Here is a 24,311-nt window from a genome sequence, read left to right as displayed (position 1 = left end):
AAAGGCAATGCCAGTGCACAGGGAAGTAAATGGATTTAAGGATGTTCAGGGAAAATTTTATAGAACTCGATTGTTAATTAGATATGGTGATGGGAATAGAAAATTGGGTTATGTGGAAGAAGGACTCACAAGTGGAGTCTGGCTTTACTTACATGATAAGTAGGCCCTTTGGTGACAACTGTTAGGAAGGCAATAGTTTACTTTTGGCTTTGTTAAGCCTTAGCTACCCAGAGGAAGTCTGAAAGGTAGATCTACAGTTCAGATCTTGTGGAGAAGGCTCAGGAGAGAGGAGCTGGCAGTACATTGTAATTGTTGGCCTGAGTGACTAAGTGGAAGCCAAGGAACCGAGTGAGGAAGATGAGAGGGAGTAGACGGCAGAGATGAGGAGAGACTTCAGAAGGCTTTGGAGAATGCTCCTGGTCCTCTCCCTCCAGTGGTAACGATGAGCGTTGAAGATGAGAGAAGCACAGGAGAGTGGAGGAGGGGACATTATGGGGAAAGAAGCATTGGAGACTGAAGAAGCGCTGCAGAAGCAGGGTGAAGTGCTTTCCCATGAAGTTCCATGTAATAAATACGTATGTAACACTCACTTACCACATCAACGGTAACATTTGGTATCACTGCTATAAAATTATTTGTATTTAAAGTTTTAAAGAATAATACTGCATTTTGCTTGTCTTCAGCTTTTCATGATAATTGCAACAATTTGAATTGTATCTATAAGTTAAATAAGGGAGGTTAATATCAATAGGTAGAAATATGAATAAAATTGTTATTAGCTAGCTTTAATGCCCAAAGAAGAATGCTAGTAATATTTATTATTTAAATATTACTGAGGAGGAATAAATCTATACATTTAAATGTAGGTCTTGTAGTTAAAGTCCCCAGAACTTTGGGTAGATTCTGATGTCTTTTTTTTTTTTTAATTGTAAAGAAGTGTCACTTTGAAAATATGGGCAATTAGGGGCTGGAGAGATGGCTCAGTGGTTAAGAGCACTGACTGCTCTTCCAGAGGTCCTGAGTTCAATTCCCAGCAACCACATGGTGGCTCACAGCCATCTGTAATGGGATCTGATGCCCTCTTCTGCTGTGTCTGAAGACAGCTATAGTGTACGTGTGTGTGTGTGTGTGTGTATAAAATTTAAAAACAAAAAGAAAAGAACAAGAAAATATGGATAGCCACCTAGCGGATTGTGGGTGAACATCTGGCTTGAGGAAGCTCCTTTGTCTCGTCTTTTTAGGAGGAGGACTTGTAAGGCTCTGTTGATGAATTCACCAAGCACATGAGTGCACTGTTTGTAAGTCTGTCAGATCTGTGGAGTTCCAGCCATCCCTGAAGGACAGTGGGTCAGATTGAGTTCTGAGTGAGTAACCATTCTTAGAGCATGAACCATAGGAACCACCCAGGACTTCAGACGTGAAGATCAGTGAGCTGCTGGTGACATCTGAACAAACTTACGGTTTAAAATGCTGCTGTAAGGCTGCCACTGTTCATGGAGCAGAGTCGGAAAGGAGAATAAGGGCTCTCCTCAGGCTCACGGGGTCTCAGCTAAAATAGGCAGAGATCAGATGGCAAGGGGCAGGCAAAGGTGAGGAGCCATCTTTTTTGTGTAGGTGACTTTAAATTTTTTTAAAGTGCCGTGTATTGACCCCAGACCTTGAACAAAACAGGCAAATTATCTGCAAATGAATTAAACTCTTAGTCTTATGTGTGTGCTTTTATTGCATTTGTGTATTTATTTGTCTGTGTGTAGGGTTTAGAGGACAACTTTTTAGACTTGTTTTTTTTTCTATTATGTGGGTTCTTGGGATGAAATTCAGACCATGAGGCTTAGCAGTCAACACCTTCTCTTGGCCACGTATGACGTTTGTATGTGTGCTTTTCCGGTGAGAGTGGAATCTCTTTAAGCTTGAATGAGTAGAATCAAGCCTGGGAAAGTGTAAAAGAGACTTATTACACAGCATTGCTTATTGGTGATAAAGAAGGGCTAACTTCCCTTTTAAAGGAGGCAAAAAGGTGCTCAGAACTACGCTTCAGTCGTCATAGTAACTAGAACTGTCAACTTCAGACTGTATTGAATTCATGTTAGAAAAATTTGCCATTCTTGTATAAAGTCAGTTTTACACGGTTGTATTTTAGAGGTTGTTATTTAGAATTGATTTGAAGGTGCCGGAGAGGATGGCTCAGTGGTTAAGAGCACTCGTTGCTCTTAGAGAAGACTAGGGTTTGATTTGCAGCACCCACGTGGTAACTCCAGTTTCAGATATCTAGCACCGTCTTTTGACTGCCACAGGCACTGGCGCACACAGTGTACTTATATACATATGGGTAAAGCACCAACGTGCAAAAAGTCAAAGTAAATCATCAAAAAAGTGTTGACGGGGTTGGGGATTTGACTCAGTGGTAGAGCGCTTGCCTAGGAAGGGCAAGGTCCTGGGTTCTGTCCCCAGCCCCGGAAAAAAAAAAAGTGTTGACTTGAAAAATATTGTATTGATTTGGCCAAAGTAATTTTAATATTGTGACTCCTTTTCTTACAAAGCTGCAATCCAGTTTTCAGTTGAATTGCAGTCATGTCAGGCCCACCAGAGTTTACATTCTGGGGACTTGGCATGTAAATAAGGCAGGTTGTTCAGGGCACAGCAGGGCAGACTTTTGGGGGCTGGAGTTCATCTGCACTTTTGACACAAGTTGCTTATGAATTAGCTGTGAAGTGTCACTCAGGAAAGTGGACATGCACTGACTTCATATTTTCACTTCTGAATTTGTTGACAACTGCCAATATAAGATCTTGTTTTATAAATTAGAAATTGGGATAGAGAAATAATTCACAACAATATTTCTGGCAAATTGGATGTCTGGGTAGTTTCCATTACTAAGGCAAATCTAATATAGTGTCTTATAGTTGTATATTAGAACAATATTGACGGTCCTTATGTAGTTATGAGTATTCAGAGTGCGTGTATGTGTGTATGTGTGAGAAAGAGAGACAGAGACAGACAAAAGAGATGGCTAGAGGTAGAATCCAAGGCCTCACACGTAGTAGACAAGCACCTCAACAATGAGCTATACCTGCTATCCTTATCCTACCCAGCCTCTTATTCTGACTGCTGGGTTTGAACCTAGGATTTCGTTCGTGTTAGGCAAGTGCGCTACAGTGAAGCTACAGTGAAGACGCCCCACCCCTACTCGCTTTTCCAGATAGCGTCTTTCCATGTAGCGATGAAGCCCAGAATGGCTGTATGCTCACTGTATGGCTCAGCGTGGCCTCAGAGTAATGGTGAGTCTTCTGCCTGGGCCTCAGGAGCGCTGCTGGGATTACAGGTAAAAATCCCACACCTGACTTTTATGTTGTTTGAGATAGTTTATTTGTCTATTCCAAGTGGCTTAAACTAAGGATCCCCCTGCTCCTCAACCTGGGGTTATAAGTGCGCTTCACCATGTCCAGCTAGCTACTCTACTACACTCTGTTTTTCTGTTTGTTCTGCTTTTGGTTTTAGCTGGCTTTAGCTATCTCATTTTCTCATTTTTTTTTTTTTTTTTTGTTCTTTTTTTCGGAGCTGGGGACCGAACCCAGGGCCTTGCGCTTCCTAGGCAAGCGCTCTACCACTGAGCCAAATCCCCAGCCCCTCATTTTCTCATTTTAATACAGGCTTTTCAGACTGATTCTGTGAGGCGACTTTTACTGATGAAACACTTGGTTCTTCTTAAATCCTAAGGAGTAACTCGGTTGATGCATGTGTAATTGTAGAGTTTCAAGACACTATTTTTGAGCAGAGCATCCTGACGTCTGGAATTAAAATAAAATGTGCTTGAAGGCATATAGCCTAGTGGTAGAACATTTGCCTTAACATGTGTGAGGTCCTGGTTAAAGTCCTATTGCCACACACAGAGAACGAATTCATTTTAGTTGAGTTTATACAATAACAACAACGTGTAACTTTCACTGCCAAATGCAAGCTAGCCTATTAAAATATTCTGAATGTATTTAATGCTCTTATTTTAAAATAAATTTAATTATATTTTATTTCTAGAAGACATATCTAAATGGAGGCAGTATTTGCTTTAAATAAAACTTGTATATTGCTTTATTTGGAATGATGTCTTTTAGCTCTAGAAACAGATAGTTGCTCCTGTAATCCATATAAATACATGAAGTTCTTTGTGCAGTGTGCTTCCCATTGTTTAGTGGCTTGATGTTAAGGGAGAGTCTGTAACTAAATATACTGATTTAGGTGACTCTTAAAAATATTCATCTGAGCTTGGTGTGGTGGTGCATGCCTTTAATCCCAGCACTTGGGAGGCAGAGGCAAATCTCGTGAGTCTGTGGCAAGCCTGGAGGGAGCTCCAGGGTATCCAGGTCTACGCAGAGAAACCTTGTCTCAAATAAACTAAAACCAAACAAAACCAACCCTAAACTGTACATTATAATTCAGAATGGAGATCTGTGGCTTGTCGAGTTCACAGTTGGGTAGACTGGCTGTCTATGTCCAGCCTCTGGAAGAGCACAGTCCCTGTGATGGAGCAGGCACAGGGCAGGCCACAGAGCAAGTCAGGGAAGCAAGCCCAGCAAGCTCAGACTGCCTGCTCTGCTGAGAGCCTGTCCGTCCTTGGCCTAGTTCCCCAGCCCTGCTGTGTAAATGTTCCACAGCACTCAGTATCACTACAGTGAAGACAGATGCGTGGTAAGACACTCAGAGCACAGCCAAACCGTGGCACTGCAGTGCACCCCGTGGCTGTAGTGCACCCCGTGGCTGCAGTGTACCCTGTGGCTGCAATACCCAGTTTGAATGAATTAGTCACTTAAAAATGAAATCATTCATGATTATTATACTTTAGACTTAGAAAATAGATATAATTACCCAGAGAAATGTGCATGATAAAACTAAATGTGAATCTAGTAAAAATTTTAGCAAGCTACTAAGAGACTTTGATATTTGTGCCATGCACTAGATACTTCATAATAATATTGAAATATAAGATCTTCACATTCTAAATTTGTTTGTGTGGAGAAATTATTTGTATTATTTTAGTCTTACAAACTTTGTGGTTTATTTCCATAGATGAAGACCAGTGAAGCACCAAGGACCTAGGTGTAGTAGCTCACTAGGTGTGGTAGCTCACTAGGTGTGGTAGCTCACTAGGTGCAGTAGCTCAGTAGGTGTGGTAGCTCACTAGGTGCAGTAGCTCAGTAGGTGTGGTAGCTCACTAGGTGTAGTAGCTCACTTGGTAGCATGCTTAGCTTTCATGAAACCCGAGGTTCAGTCCCACCTGGTTTATCCTGGGAGTGACGACACATACCCACAATGCCAACACTTGGAAGTGTAGGCAAGAGTATCATAAGTTCAAGTCTGGGCTGTATGAAACATTGTTTCAAAAAGAATCTTTAGAAAGATCTTGAAGATAGGGGATGAATGTTCAAAGATACAATGTTTTGAAGTGTATCTGTATTTAGTGCTACTAGGGCAATTTACAGAATGCCTGTGTGAAGTTCAAGACACTAGGATGCCCTGTGTACAGTGAGGAGGAGGTAGCCGTCTGCCTGGGGTCTCTTGGCTTCGTGTTTGCAGGTGTACACAGACTTAGGTGTTGTTTCTTTCTCCCTCAGTCTCGTCCTTCCTCCCTGCCTGCCTTTCTTTCTGGAACTGACAAACCACTCAGGGCAAGCACCCTAGCACTGAACTAAACCCCAACACTAGCCTTTTCTTTTTGAGTCAGTGTCTCTCACTGGCCTGGTGCTGTCCAAGTAAGCCAGGGTGGCTAGCCCTCAAACCTTAGGAATCCACGTCTCTGCTCTCCTGCTGCCAGGATCACAAGCATGGAGCGTCACAGCTAGCTTTCTAAATGCTGAGACGGGCTCTCTCTATCCTCGGTGTCCTGGAACTGGCTGTGTAAATCAGGCTGCCCATCAGTTTACACAGATCCAACTGACACTGTCTTCCAAGTCCATCCTGGCATTAAAGGTGTGGACCACCCTACAGCAGCAACCAGCTTTTTTACATGAGTTGTACAGTCCTTGTACTTGTAAAGCAAGCATGGTACTTACTAAGCCATCTTCCCAGGCCTCACTAAAGAGGTTCAAATCCTAGCATCCACATGGCAGTTCACAGCTGTCTGTATTTCTACTTCCAGGGGATCTGACACCCTCCCACAGACATACGTGGAGGCAAAACACCAATGTAAATAAAATGTAAAAAATTTACATGGTGGCCTGACGATCCTGAGAAGTGGCAGATTTTGATCAACTGTTTATTGTTATACTAATATTACAAAATAGTGGTGGTAGTTCAGTGAAATGCTAGTCTCATAGCTAATTTTTGTTGTTAAAATACATCTGCCATGGGGCTGGAGAGATGGCTCAGCAGTTAAAAGCACCTGCTACTCTTCCAGAGGTCCTGGGTTCCATTCCCAGCAACCACATGGTGGCTCACAACCATCTGTAATGGGATTCAGTGCCATCTTTTGGTGTGTCTGAGGACAGCTACAGTGTACTTATTTACAATAAATAGATAGTTGGATAGATAGATAGATCTGTCTTTAAAAAATACACCTGCTGTTATAGTGGGCATTTACAAATGAAGTCATGCAAATTGTTGTTTTCCTTGTATTTCTGACTACATCAGTCACATTTTTATCTATTTTTTATTTTGGTGAGTACATGCTTAGCTCTGTGACACATTCACATCTGTTTCTCCTGTGTGCTACCTGAGTTAATAATCTCAAGTAAAATTAAATAATCTTCTTATTCTGATAGAGAAGAAAAAACTGGATCACTTACCAGTAACTGGAGTTCTCCTATTGGGTAATCTCCACAGATCCACATTCTCTGACGCTATTGTGAGTGCCTTGAGGACCGAGGGACGGTTGTGATCCCCTCCCAGGAAGGTAAGTGAGTGCCTGCAGCATGTCTCTAGCCTCCTAAACCTACCCAGCTTCCCTCCCATGCGTCTGTGCTGCATGCCCTCAATTCCCCCGTGCTGGGTGCTGGATGTGCTTCCTGAGGATCCTGGAGATGGACAGAAGCAAGGGGTGGATCTGTGAGGGAAAAGACCCAATAGGATAGCTCAAGTTACTGGTAAGTAATCTGGTTTTCACAAACGAGATTTTTCTCTCAAATTTCTTCTCTTTAGGAAAGTAATAGGAAGGGAGTTGTTTGTATAATTTTTTGGGGGTCATAAAAGCTATTATGGATAGTATAGCGAACTACTAATACATATGTGCATAGGTAAGACAGTGGTTCTAAAGAATGTTATTTAACTGTCTAAAAATCATGTGTTCTAGGTAAATAGTGTAATAATTCTAAAAATAGGAAAGCTATGTGTTGGATTGTTTTGTGAGTTTATTTACAGTATTGCTTTAAATGAAATACTTGTATATTTTTACACATACCAGTTTGGTCAGATTACTTTGGCACAGTATTGTAAACGGCAATAGTAGCTTTGTTTGTGTGAGACACGTGCTTCCTATGTAGAGCAGGCTGATCTTTGATGTGTCAGGGTCTGTGTCTGTGCTGAGATTTAAGTTTGTGCCCCAGGGCTGGCATTTGGTTTTTAATCAACTAGCAGTTACCCCTTTCTTTTCTTTCTTAGCTTTGTACACAGCGAGCATTCTCTGAGCTACATTTCTGTTAGGGCTAGCATTTATTTAAAAAAAAAAAAGGTTTTTTTTTAAGCTTTATTCTTTGTTGTTGAAACCAGTTCTTAGGAATGATCAGGTTGGCTCAAACTCCCTGAGTGGCTGAAGCTATCCTTGAACTCCTGATCCTTCTGCTTCCGCCTCCAGCTATGAGGATTACAGAGGCAACCACCGTGCCTGGCTGGCTAGCATGTATAAGTGGCAGTTTTCAGTGAGCATTTTTGTTTCATTGAAGGAGTATCTGAAGCATGATCTTAAGAATGCTGCACTTCTTTTCTCATGGTTCGTCTGGAATTAAGACTTCTGCTGTTATGAGCACTGATTCCATAAGTTATGGATTAGAATTCTCCATATCTGCCTGCCTGCCTCTCTCTCCCTCCCTCCCTCCCTCCCCCTTTCTCTCGCTCACTCGCTCAAACCCAAACCTGAAGCTTCTCGTGGAAGTGCTCTACTACTGAGTTATGTCGCCTACATTTCCTTATTTTTGGTTTCTTTTGCTTTATATTTCCAGATCACTATTCTTAAAGGGCAGCTTCAGCACCAAGAGCCTGAGTAGTATACCTCTACAGCTGTTTCATAAAGTTTTATTTATATCTGAGTATTGAAAGCTGCTGTAATTCTATTTCAGTTCTCTTCATATAGTCTTTTTTTAAAAAGATTTATTTATTTTATATATATGAGCACACTGTAGCTGTTTTCAGACACACCAGAACAGGGCATCTGATCCTGTTACAGGTGGTTGTGAGCTACCATGTGGTTGCTGGGAATTGAACTCAGGACCTCTGGAAGAGCAGTCAGTGCTCTTAACCGCTGAGCCATCTCTCCAGCCCCTCTTCATATAGTCTTACTGTCTTCAATTTGAAACTTTGCTCTTTGCTCTCACTTAGATAGTTTAAGGCTTGGCTGGTACTTTCCCATTCTCTTGGAATGGCTTCCCCGTTCTTCTTTCTGTATTTGAAAGCCGAAATACATCCTACCACCCTTCCCCTCTAATTAGCCTCTTTTGACTGGCATCATTCACTTTTGTTGTTGCACATGGGTAGGTACTAGTAGAGGCCAGAGGGCAGTCTCTGCCAATCATTTGTCAACAGTGATGTACATTACTGTTTAGAGACATGGTCTCTCTCTGGGTCTGGGGCACACTAATTAGGTTACGAGGACCTGCCCCATGGATCCTCTGTTTTTCCAGCGGATGGCTGACAGCTGTGAGCCTCTCTGCCTGGCTTTTCATGTGGGTGTCAGGGATTGAACTCAGGTCCTCATGCTTTCGTGGCAAACACTATACCAACCGGGCTATCTCCCAAGTCCCTGGTAGCATCTGTTTCACTTGTGTTTTTTTGTGGTGCAGCAGAAATTGGATGATATTGTGTTAATGTACGGAATGTACTTAGCTGTATAACGTCTGTGGTCATAGTTACCTGTACAACACTGTTTAGCCCTTAAAAGTTAATCTTTGCTGCTGATTATTGTGCTCTGTATAGCCTGGGCTGACCTTGAAACCACAGAATTCCTCTTTCAGCCTCCTAAATGCTGTGATTACAGTTGTGTAACACATTTTTGTGGAATACATTTTTAAATACTTAAAACCCCAGTGATGCTTTTTGAAAGCAAGGATAAGACTTTACTAATTTCCCACCCTATGTGGTTTCTAAAGCTATAACTAATACAGAAATAGCCACTGAGATGAGTTTTCTGTATAAGTGCATGAATGCGTTTACCAGGTGTCTGTGTGTATGAAGCATTCATCTGTTGGCTATGTAAATCCTATGTAAACTGTATTTTTTTCCCTTAAAAACTGGTACATTGACATTCCAACCAGTATAATACTAACTGCTATGGCACATTAAAGATGGAGAATATAGCTTCCTGTTGTGGCATCATTGGCTAAGAGCAGGCCATGGTTCTGTACTATTCCATGACTGCAGGTCTTAACAAAGGCCACAAGGTCATACCACTAGCAAGTTGAGGCACAGATGGCCTGGTGGTTACCTCAGTGCACAGACTGGATTCTTATGGACACTATTCTGGAGTATGTGTATGAGCTGCACACCAAGGGGCTCCTAGAATTGTGCAAGTGTCCAAGGATGGTGAGCACACCAGTCGGGCGGGCAAGCAGGAGGAACTGCTGGCAGCCCAGAGGACCGGCTCTTCCCACCTTGTCTCCTCCCTCAGCAGTTATGCTGCAGAAGACAGAGGGCCTGAAAGAGGGGAAAGGGCAGGGGTTACAGCACACCTTTAACCCCAGCACACAGAGGCAGAGGCAGGTGGATCTCTGAGTTCGAGGCCAGCCTGGTCCACATGGCAGTTTCCAGGGCTGTACAGTGAGACACTATCTCAAAACTTTGGAAAAGAGAATTGTAATTTCGAGAGTATTTATTGCAATACTTTAACTTTAAGACCATGTGCAGTCTTTATAAATTAAGCTATAAAGGCAGTGTGTTTCATTTTTGAGATTTGTATGTCTTAGAGAATTAGTGCTTGATTGCATAAATGCTTACTCTTAAGAATACCTGTTCAATCTAGATGTAAATAAAATTTAATTTTAAGGACATTAAAGTTTGAAATGTTCTTTGGCAGATTTGAGTGTCCGTACACGATCATGAGAAAACAAGTTCATATCTAGTCCTTAGGTGAGACAAGACGAGGAACAGTTAGTCAGAAGACTTGATGACGACTACAAGTGAGCTGCAGTGCACCTCTGTAAAGTGTTGGACCTCAGTGTGGCCCAGTGGCAGACAGTGACTACTGACAGGACCTTTAGTCTCCAAAGACTTACGTCTGGAATGTGAAGCGCCTTGAGTTCAGGGGCAGCTTCAGAAATTCTTGGATAGGATATATGTCTGGGCCAGGGTGGGAAAGAAAGAGCAAAGAGAAAACAGTTCTTAATTTTGAATCCCAGTTTAAAAGGGATTACAGATTGAGCAGGCTTTACCTATTCTAACATGCCAGTGTCATGTTTGCTAAGAATTACATCAAGAAAGGGTCTTATCTGTGAGAGGTGGTACACACCTGTGATCCCATTGGAGGTAGGAGGCCAGCCCTTCCTGCATGAGGAGTTTGAGGCCAACCTGGATTGACCCTGTCTGAAACAGCAACAAACAAAAAACTGAGTCTTGCTGGGCATCAGCTCACACCTGTAATTCTGAGTGCTTCTGTTGTAGACACGAGCCTCTAGATGGATGTAAATTTTAATGTGAAGACATATCCGTATTGTAGGAAAAACTCTTTTCAAATTAAATGTTACATGGAAATAGACACATGCAGTCATTGTATGTCAGCCTTTTGAATCATGGACTCAGGCTTGCACCTGGTAATTTCATTATGTTCCCCTCCATCAAATAATATTATCAGTTCTATGTAGATAGTACCATGTCCCATTGACAGATATTTGGATTGTTTTCACTATGTGCTTATTGGAAAAGTCCTGCTAGGAACATTGTATGCCAGGCTTTGTTCAAGGAGGTTGGAGAGAGAGAGAGAGAGAGAGAGAGAGAGAGAGAGAGAGAGAGAGAGAGAGAGAGAGAGGAGAGAGGGAGATATCGAGGGGGGGCAGACACAGACAGACAGACACAGAGAGAGACAGAGACAGAAGACAGACAGACAGGTGTTCTGCAGACTGATTAACTCCTTACCTCTTTACCCCGCTCCTTAGTGCTGAGATTTTGAGCATGTGCTACCACACCTGGCTTTGGGTTTGGGTTTTTATTTTGCTTGTCATCCCGGGGATCAAAACAGTCTGTTAGTAAGTGACATCTTGGACCTTCTATGTTAGTTTTTTAATGTTTACCTGTAACAGGATTGCTAGGCTGTTAACAGCTTCAGCTTTTTACCTATGTGGAACTGCGAGACCATTTTCCAAAGCAGCAATTCCATTTTGCTTCCTACCACAGATGTGTGGGAACTAGTTGGTATGAAACAATATTGGAACAAATGAGGTTGTTGCTATTTTCATTACCCAGCAGAGTGGGAATGCATTCGGTATTTTAAACCTATATTTTACACATGGGTTAAGGAATAATGAGGAAGAAAGTGAGACATTGAAAGCATGGCTGTGGCCTCCTGAGAGGGGCTAGACTCTGTAGTCGTTACAGTGGTCAGATGGTATTTGGTGAGCTTTGAAGCTCTTCTCTTCCAAGGGAACCAAAATGAGGAGCCCTAATAGGATCACTATTGATAAGGTTAAATAGTAGGTCACATGGCACCTATTTACTTTGTTTCCTTTCTCCATCTTCTCTTGGATTTCTCCTGCGTCCTGCCAACTCATCTCAAATTCATGACCTCTTATTATCTATCATACACACACACACACACACACACACACACACACACACCCCTACACCTATAACAACACCCCGTTGAGTCTCTTTGTTACTGCTCATATGTGCATGTGTTTAATAGTGACCACTTGGGACAAAATAACCTATCAGGAGACTCATCCATGGAGAGCTCTAATTCTTCCTCAGCTGCATTAATTGCTTGTAGCTCTTTATCTGAGGGAGGGTCAGAGGGTCAGGCCTTGTTTAGGTAATCATCTTCCCTGTCGTAGAAGTCACTGTCTTCAGCAGGCATACTGGTACTCTGGCTCTGAGAGCCTCTTTGCTCCACTTCCCACTATACTCATGACCCTTGGGAAACTCTGCTGGGGAGGAGTGCTCCCCTGTCAGCTGTCCTGTATTTTGATCAGTTGTGGCTTTTTGTATGTCTTCATCTTCAGAAAGAAGCTGCTTTGATGAGGCAGGTGAGGTGAGGGCTATGCTGATCTGCAGGTTAAGGAGTAAGGACTCAGAGTGCAGTTAGGAATGCTGCACAGGGAGTGGGCTAGTCTTACAGTCCCATGCATGAATAAGTTTGTTTTGTTTTGGTTGTTACTGTTGGTTTTAAGCAAAATCTCACCATGTGGTCCTGGCTAGCATGGAACTCAATATGTTGACAGACTGGTGTCAAACTCAGAGACCTGCCTGCCTGCCTGCCTGCCTCTGCCTCCTGTGTGCTGAGAGAAAGGCATGTACTACCATGCCTGGCTCTTAAAGACTAGCTCTCATGTTGGTGCTTGCGTTTTACGGAGTTCATCTTCGCAGGTACTTACTTCCACAAGACTGCTAGGTTTTGAAGAGAGGACCCTGGCTTGATCTTTTATATCGTTGGTTCGTTTGCAGTGAGATCTAGGCATGTGGTCGTTGTTAGTTCTGAGTCTGATATGGATGCAGCAGGTTGGGGCAGAGAAGAGAATGCACACACAAGCTGGGTCTAGAGGCTGGAGATGGCTTGGGTGGAATGGATCAGGACGGCCGAGAGGACTGGGCTGCTGTACAGGATGTGCATGTTCCTGCTGTGTGCCTGGAGAGTGGGGTAGAAAGGCTGGAGGTGGTGTGGGGGAGTCCTGTGGTTTGGGGGATAGTTAGGGAGATCCTGGCCCAAGCCTAGAATTCCTTTTTGTTATAGTCTAGCCGGATGCACTGGTTGTGGAACCCAGGCTAGATCTCATGGGTTTGGGGAAAGGAGTAGCTGGGAGGGCAGAAGACCTTAACCTGCAGTGGTTGGAAGCTGAGCAGGTAGGACCTGTGGGTTGTTGCTTGACTGTGGTGCAGGTAGGGCGGTCTGACTGGGCACCAGGTCGATACCCAGGTTAGACCCTAGAGGAGAACATGGGAAGTCTGGGTACTGAGTGAGATCAGTAATCAGTTACTTTAAAAGAGCAAAACTCAATGTTGGACAGATCAATCCAGAAAGAGTTTAAAAGGGGAAAGCAGCCTTTGGTTAATAAACTAAATGTTACCTTGAAACCCAAGCTAAAAGAATACACAAAAGGAAATGAATTATGTCCAAGCTCATTTATGGACACAGACATGGAAATTCAAATGTAATAAGAATGTAAGGATAGTTTAACATCCGAAATTTACTTATTTAATTTTGCAAGTAAACGTAACAAAAATTCTAAGTTTAGTAAAAGCAAATTATAAAGATTTAATACTCTTTCATACCAAATATTAAACAAATTTAATGAATCTGTATTATATAACACAAAATTAATACAAATTAATACAAATACTACCAATTACTTCAGAGGACTTGTTGCTCAGTGTGACCAGCGGTATTAACACTGTGACTAGACCTCAGTTCCCCACAGGATTCTCTTATTTCATGACACGTTTTTTTCTGAGGAGACATAAAATTGGTGATAAAGGAAAGTAAATAATGTATTTCAAAGTTGAAAAAAAGGGATAACCTTTACAAAGGAGTGAACCTTTTTTGACATGAAACAAGTGCTTTTCCAAGTCTAACATGGATCATGGGTTATAGTGAAACCTTAAATTCATTCTTGTTAAAGTCAAAAGCATAACAAATATGTCTCTGTAGGTAATATAACAAAAAAGGGGGCAATAAAGTCCAACAGACTTGGAAAGAAGGAGAGGAAGAGAAATGAGATAAACATCTTTCTAGAAAATTTAATTTTCAAAAATATGTCATTAGTGTGCGCACTGACTAGTTTTGTCAACTAGAGTCATCTGAGAGGAAGGAGCCACAATTGAGAAAATGCTGGCAAGCCTGGGGAACATGTTTTAAATTAGTGATGTATAGGGGAGGGCCCAGCCCATTGTGGGTCCTGGGTTCTATGAGAGAGCAGGCTGAGCAAGCCACAGGGAGCAAGCCAGTAAGCAGCCCCCCTCCATGGCCTCTGCATCAGCTCCTGCCTCCAGGTTCCTGCCCTGTGTGAGTTTCTGTCCTGACTTCTTTCAATGATGAACAGCAGTGTGGAAGTGTGAACTGACTAAACTCTGCTCTCCCCAGACTCCTTCGGTCATGGTGTTTCATCACAGCACAGTGACCCTGACTAGGACATGTGTGTCATGTATGAGTATACCCTAACGTGCCGGAGTGTGAAGGTCAGAGGACAACTCCTGGGAAATCTCTCCCTCTTCGTTTTAAATGGCTTGCCAGGCTTTCAAGGCAGTTGCCTTTATCCACTAAGCAGTCTTGCTGGGTCTCTCCAGAACCTGTTATTTGTATTAAAAAGAGAAATCAGTGTTCCTAGAAGGCCCATATTTAAACTAGCAACATCCATTTAGAAAATGGGAATGTCTTCATTATAGAAACTTTATTAAGTTCCCAAAATTTTATTGAAGAATATAAAATTAGACAGGAATAAAAGAATATTCTACTTCTATGGATAGGAACTTTATTTAAGGTTCATATGAAAACAAATTTTATTGAAGTGACTTCTCTGAATTACATGCATATGTAGCATTAGACAGTAATCATGGGATTTTTTTTTTCTGGACGTGTGTAGAATGACCTTGGTGTAAAAAATGTAAGGTACAAAAATGATCATGGTAGTTCTGGAAATGAAGCAGTGCTGGCTTACAGTGCTAGTTTGCGTAAGTCATACCTGGTGCTGCGCTGTAATTCTAGCACCTAAGAGCTGCGGAGAGCGGGAGTTTCAAGACTATTCTCAGGCCACCAAGGTAATGTCTCAAAACCAAAACTGTGGCTTTTAGGCTGAACTGCTACATAGCAATAGAAATAAATAATGCAGTGTGATGGATATTTTAGATAGTGTCGAATAAAAGAAGTAAGAATCAGAAGCACAAGTTGAATGGTTTCATTTATAGGAAGTTCATAGATGACACGAATGATACAATTTTCTAACAATACTGTTCTTGAAAGCATTGAAAGTACTGATGAGGAAGGATCACCAGGGAGCCTTCTTGTATATTAGAAATGTCAATAGCTTGATCTGAAATAAGTCATATAGGTGTGTGTGTGTGTGTGTGTGTGTGTGTGTGTGTGTGTGTGTGTGTACATGCACGCGCGGGTCCTTGTGAGCTGACACAAGGAGGTCAGCTGACATCAAACTCTAGTGTCTCTTTCTCAGGAGCTGACTACTTTTTTCTTCTACTTTGTCTTTCACTGGGACATAGGGATTTGCTGATAAGGCTAGACTAGCTGGCCACTGAGCTACAGGGAGCCACCTGTCTCTTCAGTGCAGGGGCTACAAGTGTGAACCACCATGCTTGGCTTTTATGTGTCAGGGCTTGAACTCAGTGCTTATGCTTGTGTAGCGAATAATTTACTGATTTATTTTCCTACATTGAGCTACTAATGACTCATTCCTTCAAGAACTCAGTCACCCCGAGAGGAATCCCTGTGGAGGCTGATAGTCCCAATGATCTAATTACTTCCTACTAAATGCCCCCTCTTAAGTTCTAACCCTTCCCAAGGTGATCACATTATGGATAAGTTTCTAACACATGAATCTTAGGATACACTATCTTTTCTTTTCTTTTAGATGATTTTATGTATTCATACTGATCTTAAACTTTTTTCAATTTATTAATTTTAATTTTAATTTTTTTGTTTTTGAGATAAGGTCTCATGTGTAGCCAGCCCTGGCTGAGTTCTATATATGGACCAGGCTGGTCTTGAACTCACAGACAACTGCCTACCTCTGCTCCATAAGTGCTGGTATTTTTTGTTTTAAATAAATAAAAGGCTTTAATTATGAAAATCACATGTAATTAAAATTCAATTTAATATGATAAACATACATTGAGTATATGGTAAGAATAAGGTTTCAAATGTATAAAAATTAAAGCATCCTACAAATCTTCAATTTTTATAAAAATTATGTATTTGAAAATTCTTGAAAAATTCTTCTGTATTTGAATGTCAATATAAATTGTAATTTTTAACTTATAAAATAATAGAAAATTTAAAATAATTATCATGTTGATACTCAAATTGCTACTTGTTTTATCTAAATTTCAATTAACAGTAAATAATGAAATCTTAAATATCCATATAAAAATCTCAAGAAATCCTTTCTCCCTCCCTGGCCATCTTGGGTTGTCGCACACCTAAGGGAGGAAGATAGTGTCCGCAAAGAAGAGGAGGAAGTCCCTGGAGTCGGTCAGCTCCAGGCTCCAGCTTGTTAAGAGAAGTATAAAGTTCTTGCTTGGGCACAGACAGACTCTGAAGATGATCAGACAAGGCAAAGCCAAGTCAGTTATCCTTGCCAACAGCTGCCCAGCTTTGAGGACGTCTGAAAACTGTTTATCACTACAGCGGCAGTAATATTGAATTGGGTACACTGTGTGGAAATACTAGAGTATGCACACTGGCTATCATTGACCCAGGTATTATCAGAAACATGCCAAACAAGCTGGTAAGAATTAACCCTTCTCAGAGCTCCTTTTGAAAAAAAACTCAGAAAATTTTATTAAAATTCTGTATCAAACAAAAAATAGAATATCTAATTTCTAAGGTCATTTCTAAACACAAAATTCTATGATTTCCACAAATCATACATGTAGAATAAACTTGGGTTTTTGTCGTGAGTCAGAAGATGTCTCGGACACATGGTGCACACCAGCAGTTCTATTGCTGACTCTGTTTAGGCCGTTTGTACAGCACAGACACTGCAGACTTCACCTTGCACTTGTTATCCTCAGTTGGGACTCAAGCACCACTTCTCTTTGGTCGTCCTGGGGGAAGATAATCCCTACTGCGCTCAACCCGTAAACAACTGCACAGTAAACTTCCCACACATGTGGCTTCACGCTTTCCACGTGCTAAAGCTGTTCTCTTTCCAAGGGTGTATTTTGGGCATAATGTGAGAATTTTCCAGTGCATACTATTGATATTAATGTGAAATATTTTCAGCTATATCAATGAGGTCCTGTCCTGTATGGTTCAGACCCGCAGGTGTGAGGAAGAATGCTGGTTTTAAAGGTGTGTGTCACCATGCATAGCTTGGCCTCATTCTATGTCGTTGAAGATGACTCTGAATTTTTGATCTTCTAGCCGTTACTTCTCAAATGCTAGCATTACCATCAGTTTCTGCTGACAGTCTTAAGCCATATGCAAGCTACAGCACTCAGAACCGCATTGTAAGAACAAATGTCAGAACACACCATCCGTACAGTTAGTCAGCAGCAGAGGTGAGGTCCAGAGCTGAGACTTGAACGTCGTTCTTCTGGCTCCAGGGTTCACTCTGCATTACTGCCTTTCAGTGCTTATGACATGGAGACGAGTCCGAGTGCAAAGAAAAGGGAAGCAGGCGATGATGTTGACTGTGACCTCATTCATGGTCTTTTGGTTCCAAACACCGAAGAATAAAGTCTTGTGCTTTCAGGATTCTTAGGTATCCAAGTGAATACTTCACTCTAAAGTTAACTAACATCACTGGCCAAAGTTCTTTTTAAATTCTTTGGATCATTTTCTTTTGCTTACCATTCTTCTTTTGGTGGCTAAGACTAAGGTAGTTTTACTCAGAGTTCTATGTAAATCCCTAGCTTGTTTTGAGCCAAAACACTGACGTGTAGTATTTTAGTCTGTAAGAATTTCTACTTCTCAAAATTCATTTAAATTTTGCCTTTCTGAGTTTGATCTGTTTTTTTTTTTTTTTTTGGTTCTTTTTTTCGGAGCTGGGACCGAACCCAGGGCCTTGCGCTTCCTAGGCAAGTGCTCTACCACTGAGCTAAATCCCCAACCCCCCCTTTTTTTTTTTTTTTACATACTTATTTCTCTGTGTAACAGCTCTTGCACTCACAGAAATACTCCTTCCTGCCTCTGCCTCCTGAGCACGACTAAAGGTGTGTGCCACCATGCCTAGCTTCATTTTTGAGACAAGGTCTCTGTACATAGTTCTTGCTATCTTAGAATTCACTGTGTAGGACTGGAGAGATGGCTCAGGGGTTAAGAGCACTGGCTGCTCTTCTGGAGGTCCTGAGTTCAATTCCCAGCAACCACATGGTGGCTCACAACCATCATCTGTAATGGGATCTGATGCCCTCTTCTGGTGTGTCTGAAGACAGCTACAGTGTACTCATATACATAAAATAAATAATTAAAAAAAAAAGAATTCACTGTGTATACTAGGCTGACCTCAGATTTAGAAAAATCTTTCTGCCTCTTCTTCCCAGAAGCTGATACTAATGTACCACCATGTTCAGCTGAATTTATTCTTTTAAAATTAGTAGACTTTATAATTTTGGGACAGTGGAATTGTTTTTCTCCTTGCTATGTGTCTACTGCCTTTGAATCAGCGTTACCTTCTAAAACTGCCTGTGCTGCTTTGCTAGTGAGATCATTCCTACAGACCACCTTCTTTTTAAGTTGTCAACAGACTAAGAACTATGCCCAGGTGATAGTAATATTAATAATAGAAATTAAATGCCTTTCGCATCTGTCATGGTGCGTTATAAAAATAATGCTGTTATTTCCTTTCTTCATAGGTAGGGGAGTGTATTTTTTATGGGTGGTAAAGAAGAGCTAGAAGATGTAAAATCCTGAAAAGAGAAAAATTTTAAAGTTAAAAGCTAAGGAGGGATAAATTGAATAAATCCTAGTGGTGGTGCCCATCTCATTTTGTGAAGACTAGCCCTTAAGTTTCAATTGAGAAGCTCCCAACTAAAGCATAATGTGATGCTGGGCAGATGCATTTCAACTTGGCAACCTGTTCCGTGTGTATAGTGCGTCGCTATTACTGTTGTTATCGCTGATTACGTGTGTGCAGGAAGCAGCAGTTCACTTTGAATGCCTTCCTCTGTCAGTCCCCGCTTTGGGCTTTAAGGATCTAACTGAATCAGCTGACTGACCTAGTTGGCCAGTGAGATGCAGAGGTCCTCCTGGCTGCCTTCCAGTGCTGCTTATGTGCACTTCTACTCCGAGCTTTTCACACGGTTCTAGGGATCAAAATCAGCTTTTCATCTTATTCACTGAGCCATCTCCCCAGTTTGTTATTGTTGGTATATTATTAGGGTTTTTATAAAGAATTATAAAATTTAATTAAAGTTATCTTCATGAATAATTGAATATTCATGGAAGAACTTGATCTCACTACAAGCATTAATGGATAGGGCTATACCTCAGGTTTTTTCATTTTAAAGGATTCTACTGAAAATGGTAATAAGGGCCACAAGCATTAATCTTACTCTTGAGAGGTAGTGAAATCCTCGCATCGCCAGAGCATAGGGATTTATAGCTTCATTCTTCCATTGGACACGAAAGAAGAAGACTTTAATGGACCAGCCATGGTAAACCATCTTAACGTTCGTAAGTGCTTTTCCACATATTCAGGTTCAGGTGACAGTGTCCCATACCTATATCCCTTTGTCCTTCTTAATCACAAATTAATTGGAAAGTTCTTAGAATGTAACATAATTCTGGAATGAGGCCAGTGCATTCATTGTACAGAGTTTATCCCTTGAGAATTTTATATGTGGGTGCTAGGAACGAAACTCAGGTCCTCAGGAAGAAGGCTATATGCTCTTCACCACTGAGTCATCTTTCCAGCCCTAAGAGCCTATATTTTAACTGCTTGTGTATTTTTTCTCCTTTTCACAATAAATCTGCAGAGGCCCAAACCGTGTGCTGTGTTAAAAACACCTGTTTGTGTACTGTTGCACTAAGATCATTGTTAGAGGATCTTAGAGTCAGCACACACATGTAAAGGGCGACTGTAAGCGCTCAGCGTTTCTGCTGGGCCATTCTTGAGACATTCTGCGTGTAGCTGTCTTAAACTTAACATGTTCACAGGTCAACATGGATTCCTGACTACTTTCTGGATAGTCTCTCTTATCCTATATTTTCTATTCATCTGAAAATTGTATTTGCCATACCAGTATCTAAAGTGTTGTTGAAATCCCTCCACCTTAGTGCACACTACTGCTAACATCCTAGGATGACTGGTGATCATTTCTGCTGGCTTTGTGCCGTAAATGCTCTGCTAGTTTCTCTGATTTTATTCTGTTCCTCTCCCCATCTGTCTCCAGTTTAGAGCCAGGTAATTTTTTATTTTAATATCATGTTATTTTCCTGATTAGATCCCTTCCAATCCTCCTATTTTCTCATCCTAATTTGAATAAAATTGTAAGTTTTTTCTGTTTGATTGAAAGACAATGTGTAATCTGACTCATTGCTGTCTCCTCAAATGACTTCCACCATTTTCTTTCACTCATTGCTCTTGAATTTACTTTATTGCTTCTTGAATACACCAGCTGTTTGCTGTAACTGCATGCAAATTTGTAACACAGACACACACACATACACGCATGCATGCATGCGCGCTCCAGGGTGCAGATATGGTTTAATCTCTCCTTCCTCTGAAACTTAGGTTATCAGGCTTGGTGGCAGACGGCCTGACATGCTGAGCCATGTCTAGGCCTGTCAGGACCTTTACCCTTGGCTTTTCCCTTCATTAACGTCTAACATCCGTCCCTATGTGGCTCCCCCTTTCTTCTCTGAAGAGGGTGCTGAGCCTTGCTGAGAGGCTTTGGTTTCTCCTGATAGAAAACAGCATTTCTGAGAGGTGCTCTAGGCCCATCTCATCATATTCTGTTGTTTCTTCTGCTACAATTATATGCAGTCTGTATAATATCTGTGCCTACAATTGTTTCCCTATGTTTACCAGAGTAAACACCCTAGGAGGAAACAGTCTCTGTGTATCTGTTCCAAGGGACTGGAAACACATAAGAGTTTAGTGAATGGATTTGAAGGACTGAGCAGACGGCTAACATGAAAAGGTGTCGGTTTAACTCGTTTAACTTTAAACTGCTTTAAAGTACTGTTGTGGACATAGTGAGATACATAGAAAGTTTAATTACACTTCGCATCATAATGGCCAGCTTTGTGAGACTAGAGGTGCTTTCCTGCCTGTGCTCACGCCTGTGCCACCTGACGCTGTCCTGCTCTGTTGTTTATTTGCTTTTGGTACTGGGGTTATATGCCGGCTGTCATTTTCCACTGAGCAGTGTATCAATAAACAGTTACTGAAAGAATGAAGTTATAAATTAATAGAGAGGTATTTATTATAAAACTATGCACATGAGATGATGTTTTTTATAACTGAGATTGCTCCAGCATGCACGGGGTACAGAGACAGACATGCAAACTAAAAGTCCATGTTGTGCTCTCTGTGAAAGTAAATTTGCCTAGGACTAGCAGTAAACACATAGCTCCCAAGATTTGGCTGGCAAGAGACTGTAGTTAAGCTGGTGGCATGGATTTCCATCTGGCCAGCATCACTGTTTGCCAGCGTACCTATCACTGTCATCTCTTGCTTGGATTATCTTAGCAGTGTACCCTTTGACCTGCTCAGTTCAAGTATGTCATTCTCCGCACAACACTTGGTGTGATGGACGTCATTTTCTTTCTCAGATGCACTTCCAGTACGTGGAGTCTTTAACGTGGCCCTACCTCATCTGCCGTGCCTGCTTCTCAGGCATCATCTCTACGGTTCCTCCCTCAACAGACTCCATGCTCGCTGATTTCCTTCAGTTCTGTCACACACGTCTGTCTTTTGTACATATGGTACTTAGTTTCTGTTTGAAGTACTCTTTTTCCCATTCTTTCATTGGGACAATTGTTTTTTGGTCATTGTTTTTTTTAAGACCGCATCTTTCTATAAAGCCTCTGTAGGCCGAGAACTGCTATATAGACCATGCTGACCTCAGACTCACAGAGATCTGCCTGCCTCCAAGATTCTGGGATTAAATGTGTGTATCACTCCATCTGGCATATTTGAATTTCAGTATGTCATATTTTGGACAAAATATGTGTCACCCTCATACCACTTCTGAAAAATGTCTTCTGCTGTTGAGTGGGATGGGGGACGAGCAGCACCATTCATGTTATGTTGCTGATGCCATGGGTACCATTCCATTCCTTCAAGCATGGTGTCTATCAAGTAATAAGTACTCCATATGTGTTTGCTTAATCTGTGCGTTACTTGTATCATAGAAGAAGGAAAACAGAAGGAAAACGTGTGTAAGGAAAAATTAAAGAAAACATAAAAACCAGACCATATGTACTTGTTAAAACTAGCAATGCCCACTATCAAGCTTAGCTATTAACCAAGATTTGCCTGCCTCTGACACTCCAGTTCTGAGGTTACTGTGCACCACCATGCCTGGCACTTTCATATGGGTTCTGGGGGTGGAACAGGTCCTTGTGCTACTAGTTGACCTGCCTTCCCCGCCTGAGAAACAGTTTTTAAGCAATTGTACTCTGCAATAAGGTTTTGTCAATAACAGTGCAACTCCTAGAAAGCAAACCACAATTCTTTTCTAAACTTAAAAACAATCTCAATTTCTGAAATTAGGATGACTCAGTGGGTGAAGGTGCTTGTTGCATAGACCTGACCACTGAGTTTGATCCCTGGATGATCCCACTGTGGAAAGAAAGAACCTACTATGGGAGTTATTCTCCGTCCTCCACCCAGAAGCCATGGCACGTGTGCACCTGCACTTAGTGTGCACATGATATGCAGACGTTCCTCCCTCCAAGAAGAAATCCAAAACCGTTTTCCTAGGCCAGGGAAGTACTTGATCTGATAGAGTGCTTGGCTAGGTTGAAAAGCTGGTCTCAGACTGCCATTCACCTGAAATGAGTGAGTCAAGATGATCTGTGTTGGGAGTCAAACACAATTAAGGGAGACACAGTAAATATTCTTGAGACATTATCTCGAGCCAACGTGATTGGCTCAAGTAATGAACTAATGACATGTCTAGGTTAAAATTTCCCAAGCAGGCAGCTCAGTGTACTGTATGAACAGTGGAGTGTAGCTCCAGGTTATTTCTCCAGCATTGTGTAAGTGAGGTTACAAGGGTTGTCCCAAGACACAGAAGGATCCTGGGTCTTTTTCTGCTACCTAGCAAGCTAGGCCATACGAAGTCCATAAAACTTTGTTTCAGAGAAACAAACAAACCTAAAAAAAAGTCTTAGTTCAATGTTTTATTGCAAACTGGCAATTGTGGTTTGTCTAGGAAATCCAATAAAATTAAATACGCAAATACCACATAGGATATAGAATGACAAGATAAACCTAAGATGAGATAGAAAAAAAATAATTAGTAAAGTTAACAGACAAATTAGAAAACAAAGTGTAGTTCGGTAAAACTAAAGCATTATTTTCATTACAAGAAATTAAGTGGGGCTGGGAATGGCTCCATCAGTAAAGTGTTTGCCACAAAAATATGAGGACCTGAGGTCAACTCTTAGTCTTCACACAAAAGCCCGGCGTGCGGCATTCTCGTGCATCCCGGTAATCCCCGAATGGAGAGACTCTAACCAACTGGTGAGCTCTCTCTCGGGTTTCTAAGAGACACTGTCTGAAGAAATGGAGGTTGACAGCGCCTGAGGCAGTAGCTGAGTTGACCTCCATCTTCCACACGTACACACATGCACATGCACACAATGCATATGTGCACGGCCTCACATGTTTCCTTAGCTAGAACTTGAAGGTTCTCTAAGCAGAGTTAGGACTACAAAGAAGGAAGTGACATCACCACGAATGGTGCTGATGTTCCTCAGGCTCAGTCGGCATAGCTAGTAAATCAGAACTAGCAGCTCAGTGTGCTAGGCCTCACCTAGACGCCACGCCTCAGAAGGCTGGCTTAGGAAAGCTGGTGAGTTCAAGGGCAGCCTGAGTCAGAAGACATTCCTGTCGCCCAAAAGGAAGGGAGGCAAAGAGAATGGATTTTTGGTAGGAAATTATGTATTAATAAAAATGACCCTACGAGAGACTGAAACTTTCAGCTTGCCAGGCCTAGGTGGTTTTGTGAGAGACTTTTTAAAGATTTTCACAGAATGATTTGGTAAATAATTAAGCTGACTAAGAATAAAGATGAGGTTGAAATTTCCTATTCTTTTCTTAAAGCATTAAATTTCTATAAAGTCA

At 41.6% G+C, this 24,311-nt stretch overlaps 1 protein-coding gene and 1 pseudogene across 3 annotated transcripts in view; both read left to right on the top strand.

Annotated features, from left to right (window-relative positions):
* Yaf2 (YY1 associated factor 2) overlaps positions 1 to 24,311 on the top strand; it is a 55,458-nt gene that overhangs the window by 13,061 nt on the left and 18,086 nt on the right. The window contains exon 3 of one of the 3 annotated variants that reach the window (XM_063264282.1): positions 6,814 to 6,864. The exons of 1 other annotated variant lie outside the window; for it this stretch is intronic. In XM_063264282.1, coding sequence (XP_063120352.1) covers positions 6,814 to 6,864 — 51 coding nt within the window. Of the gene's footprint in view, positions 1 to 6,752; positions 6,884 to 24,311 lie in introns of those variants that run through there. One more of the 3 variants, XM_063264281.1, reaches the window with a different exon arrangement.
* Positions 12,908 to 23,460, top strand: LOC108351562 (60S ribosomal protein L30 pseudogene; annotated as a pseudogene).

The sequence above is a fragment of the Rattus norvegicus genome, chromosome 7 (genome assembly GCF_036323735.1).
Source record: "Rattus norvegicus strain BN/NHsdMcwi chromosome 7, GRCr8, whole genome shotgun sequence".
In the NCBI taxonomy this organism is placed as follows: Eukaryota; Metazoa; Chordata; class Mammalia; order Rodentia; family Muridae; genus Rattus; species Rattus norvegicus.
Note: the sequence above shows the minus strand (reverse complement) of the source record. Positions and strands in the feature narration are given on the sequence as shown.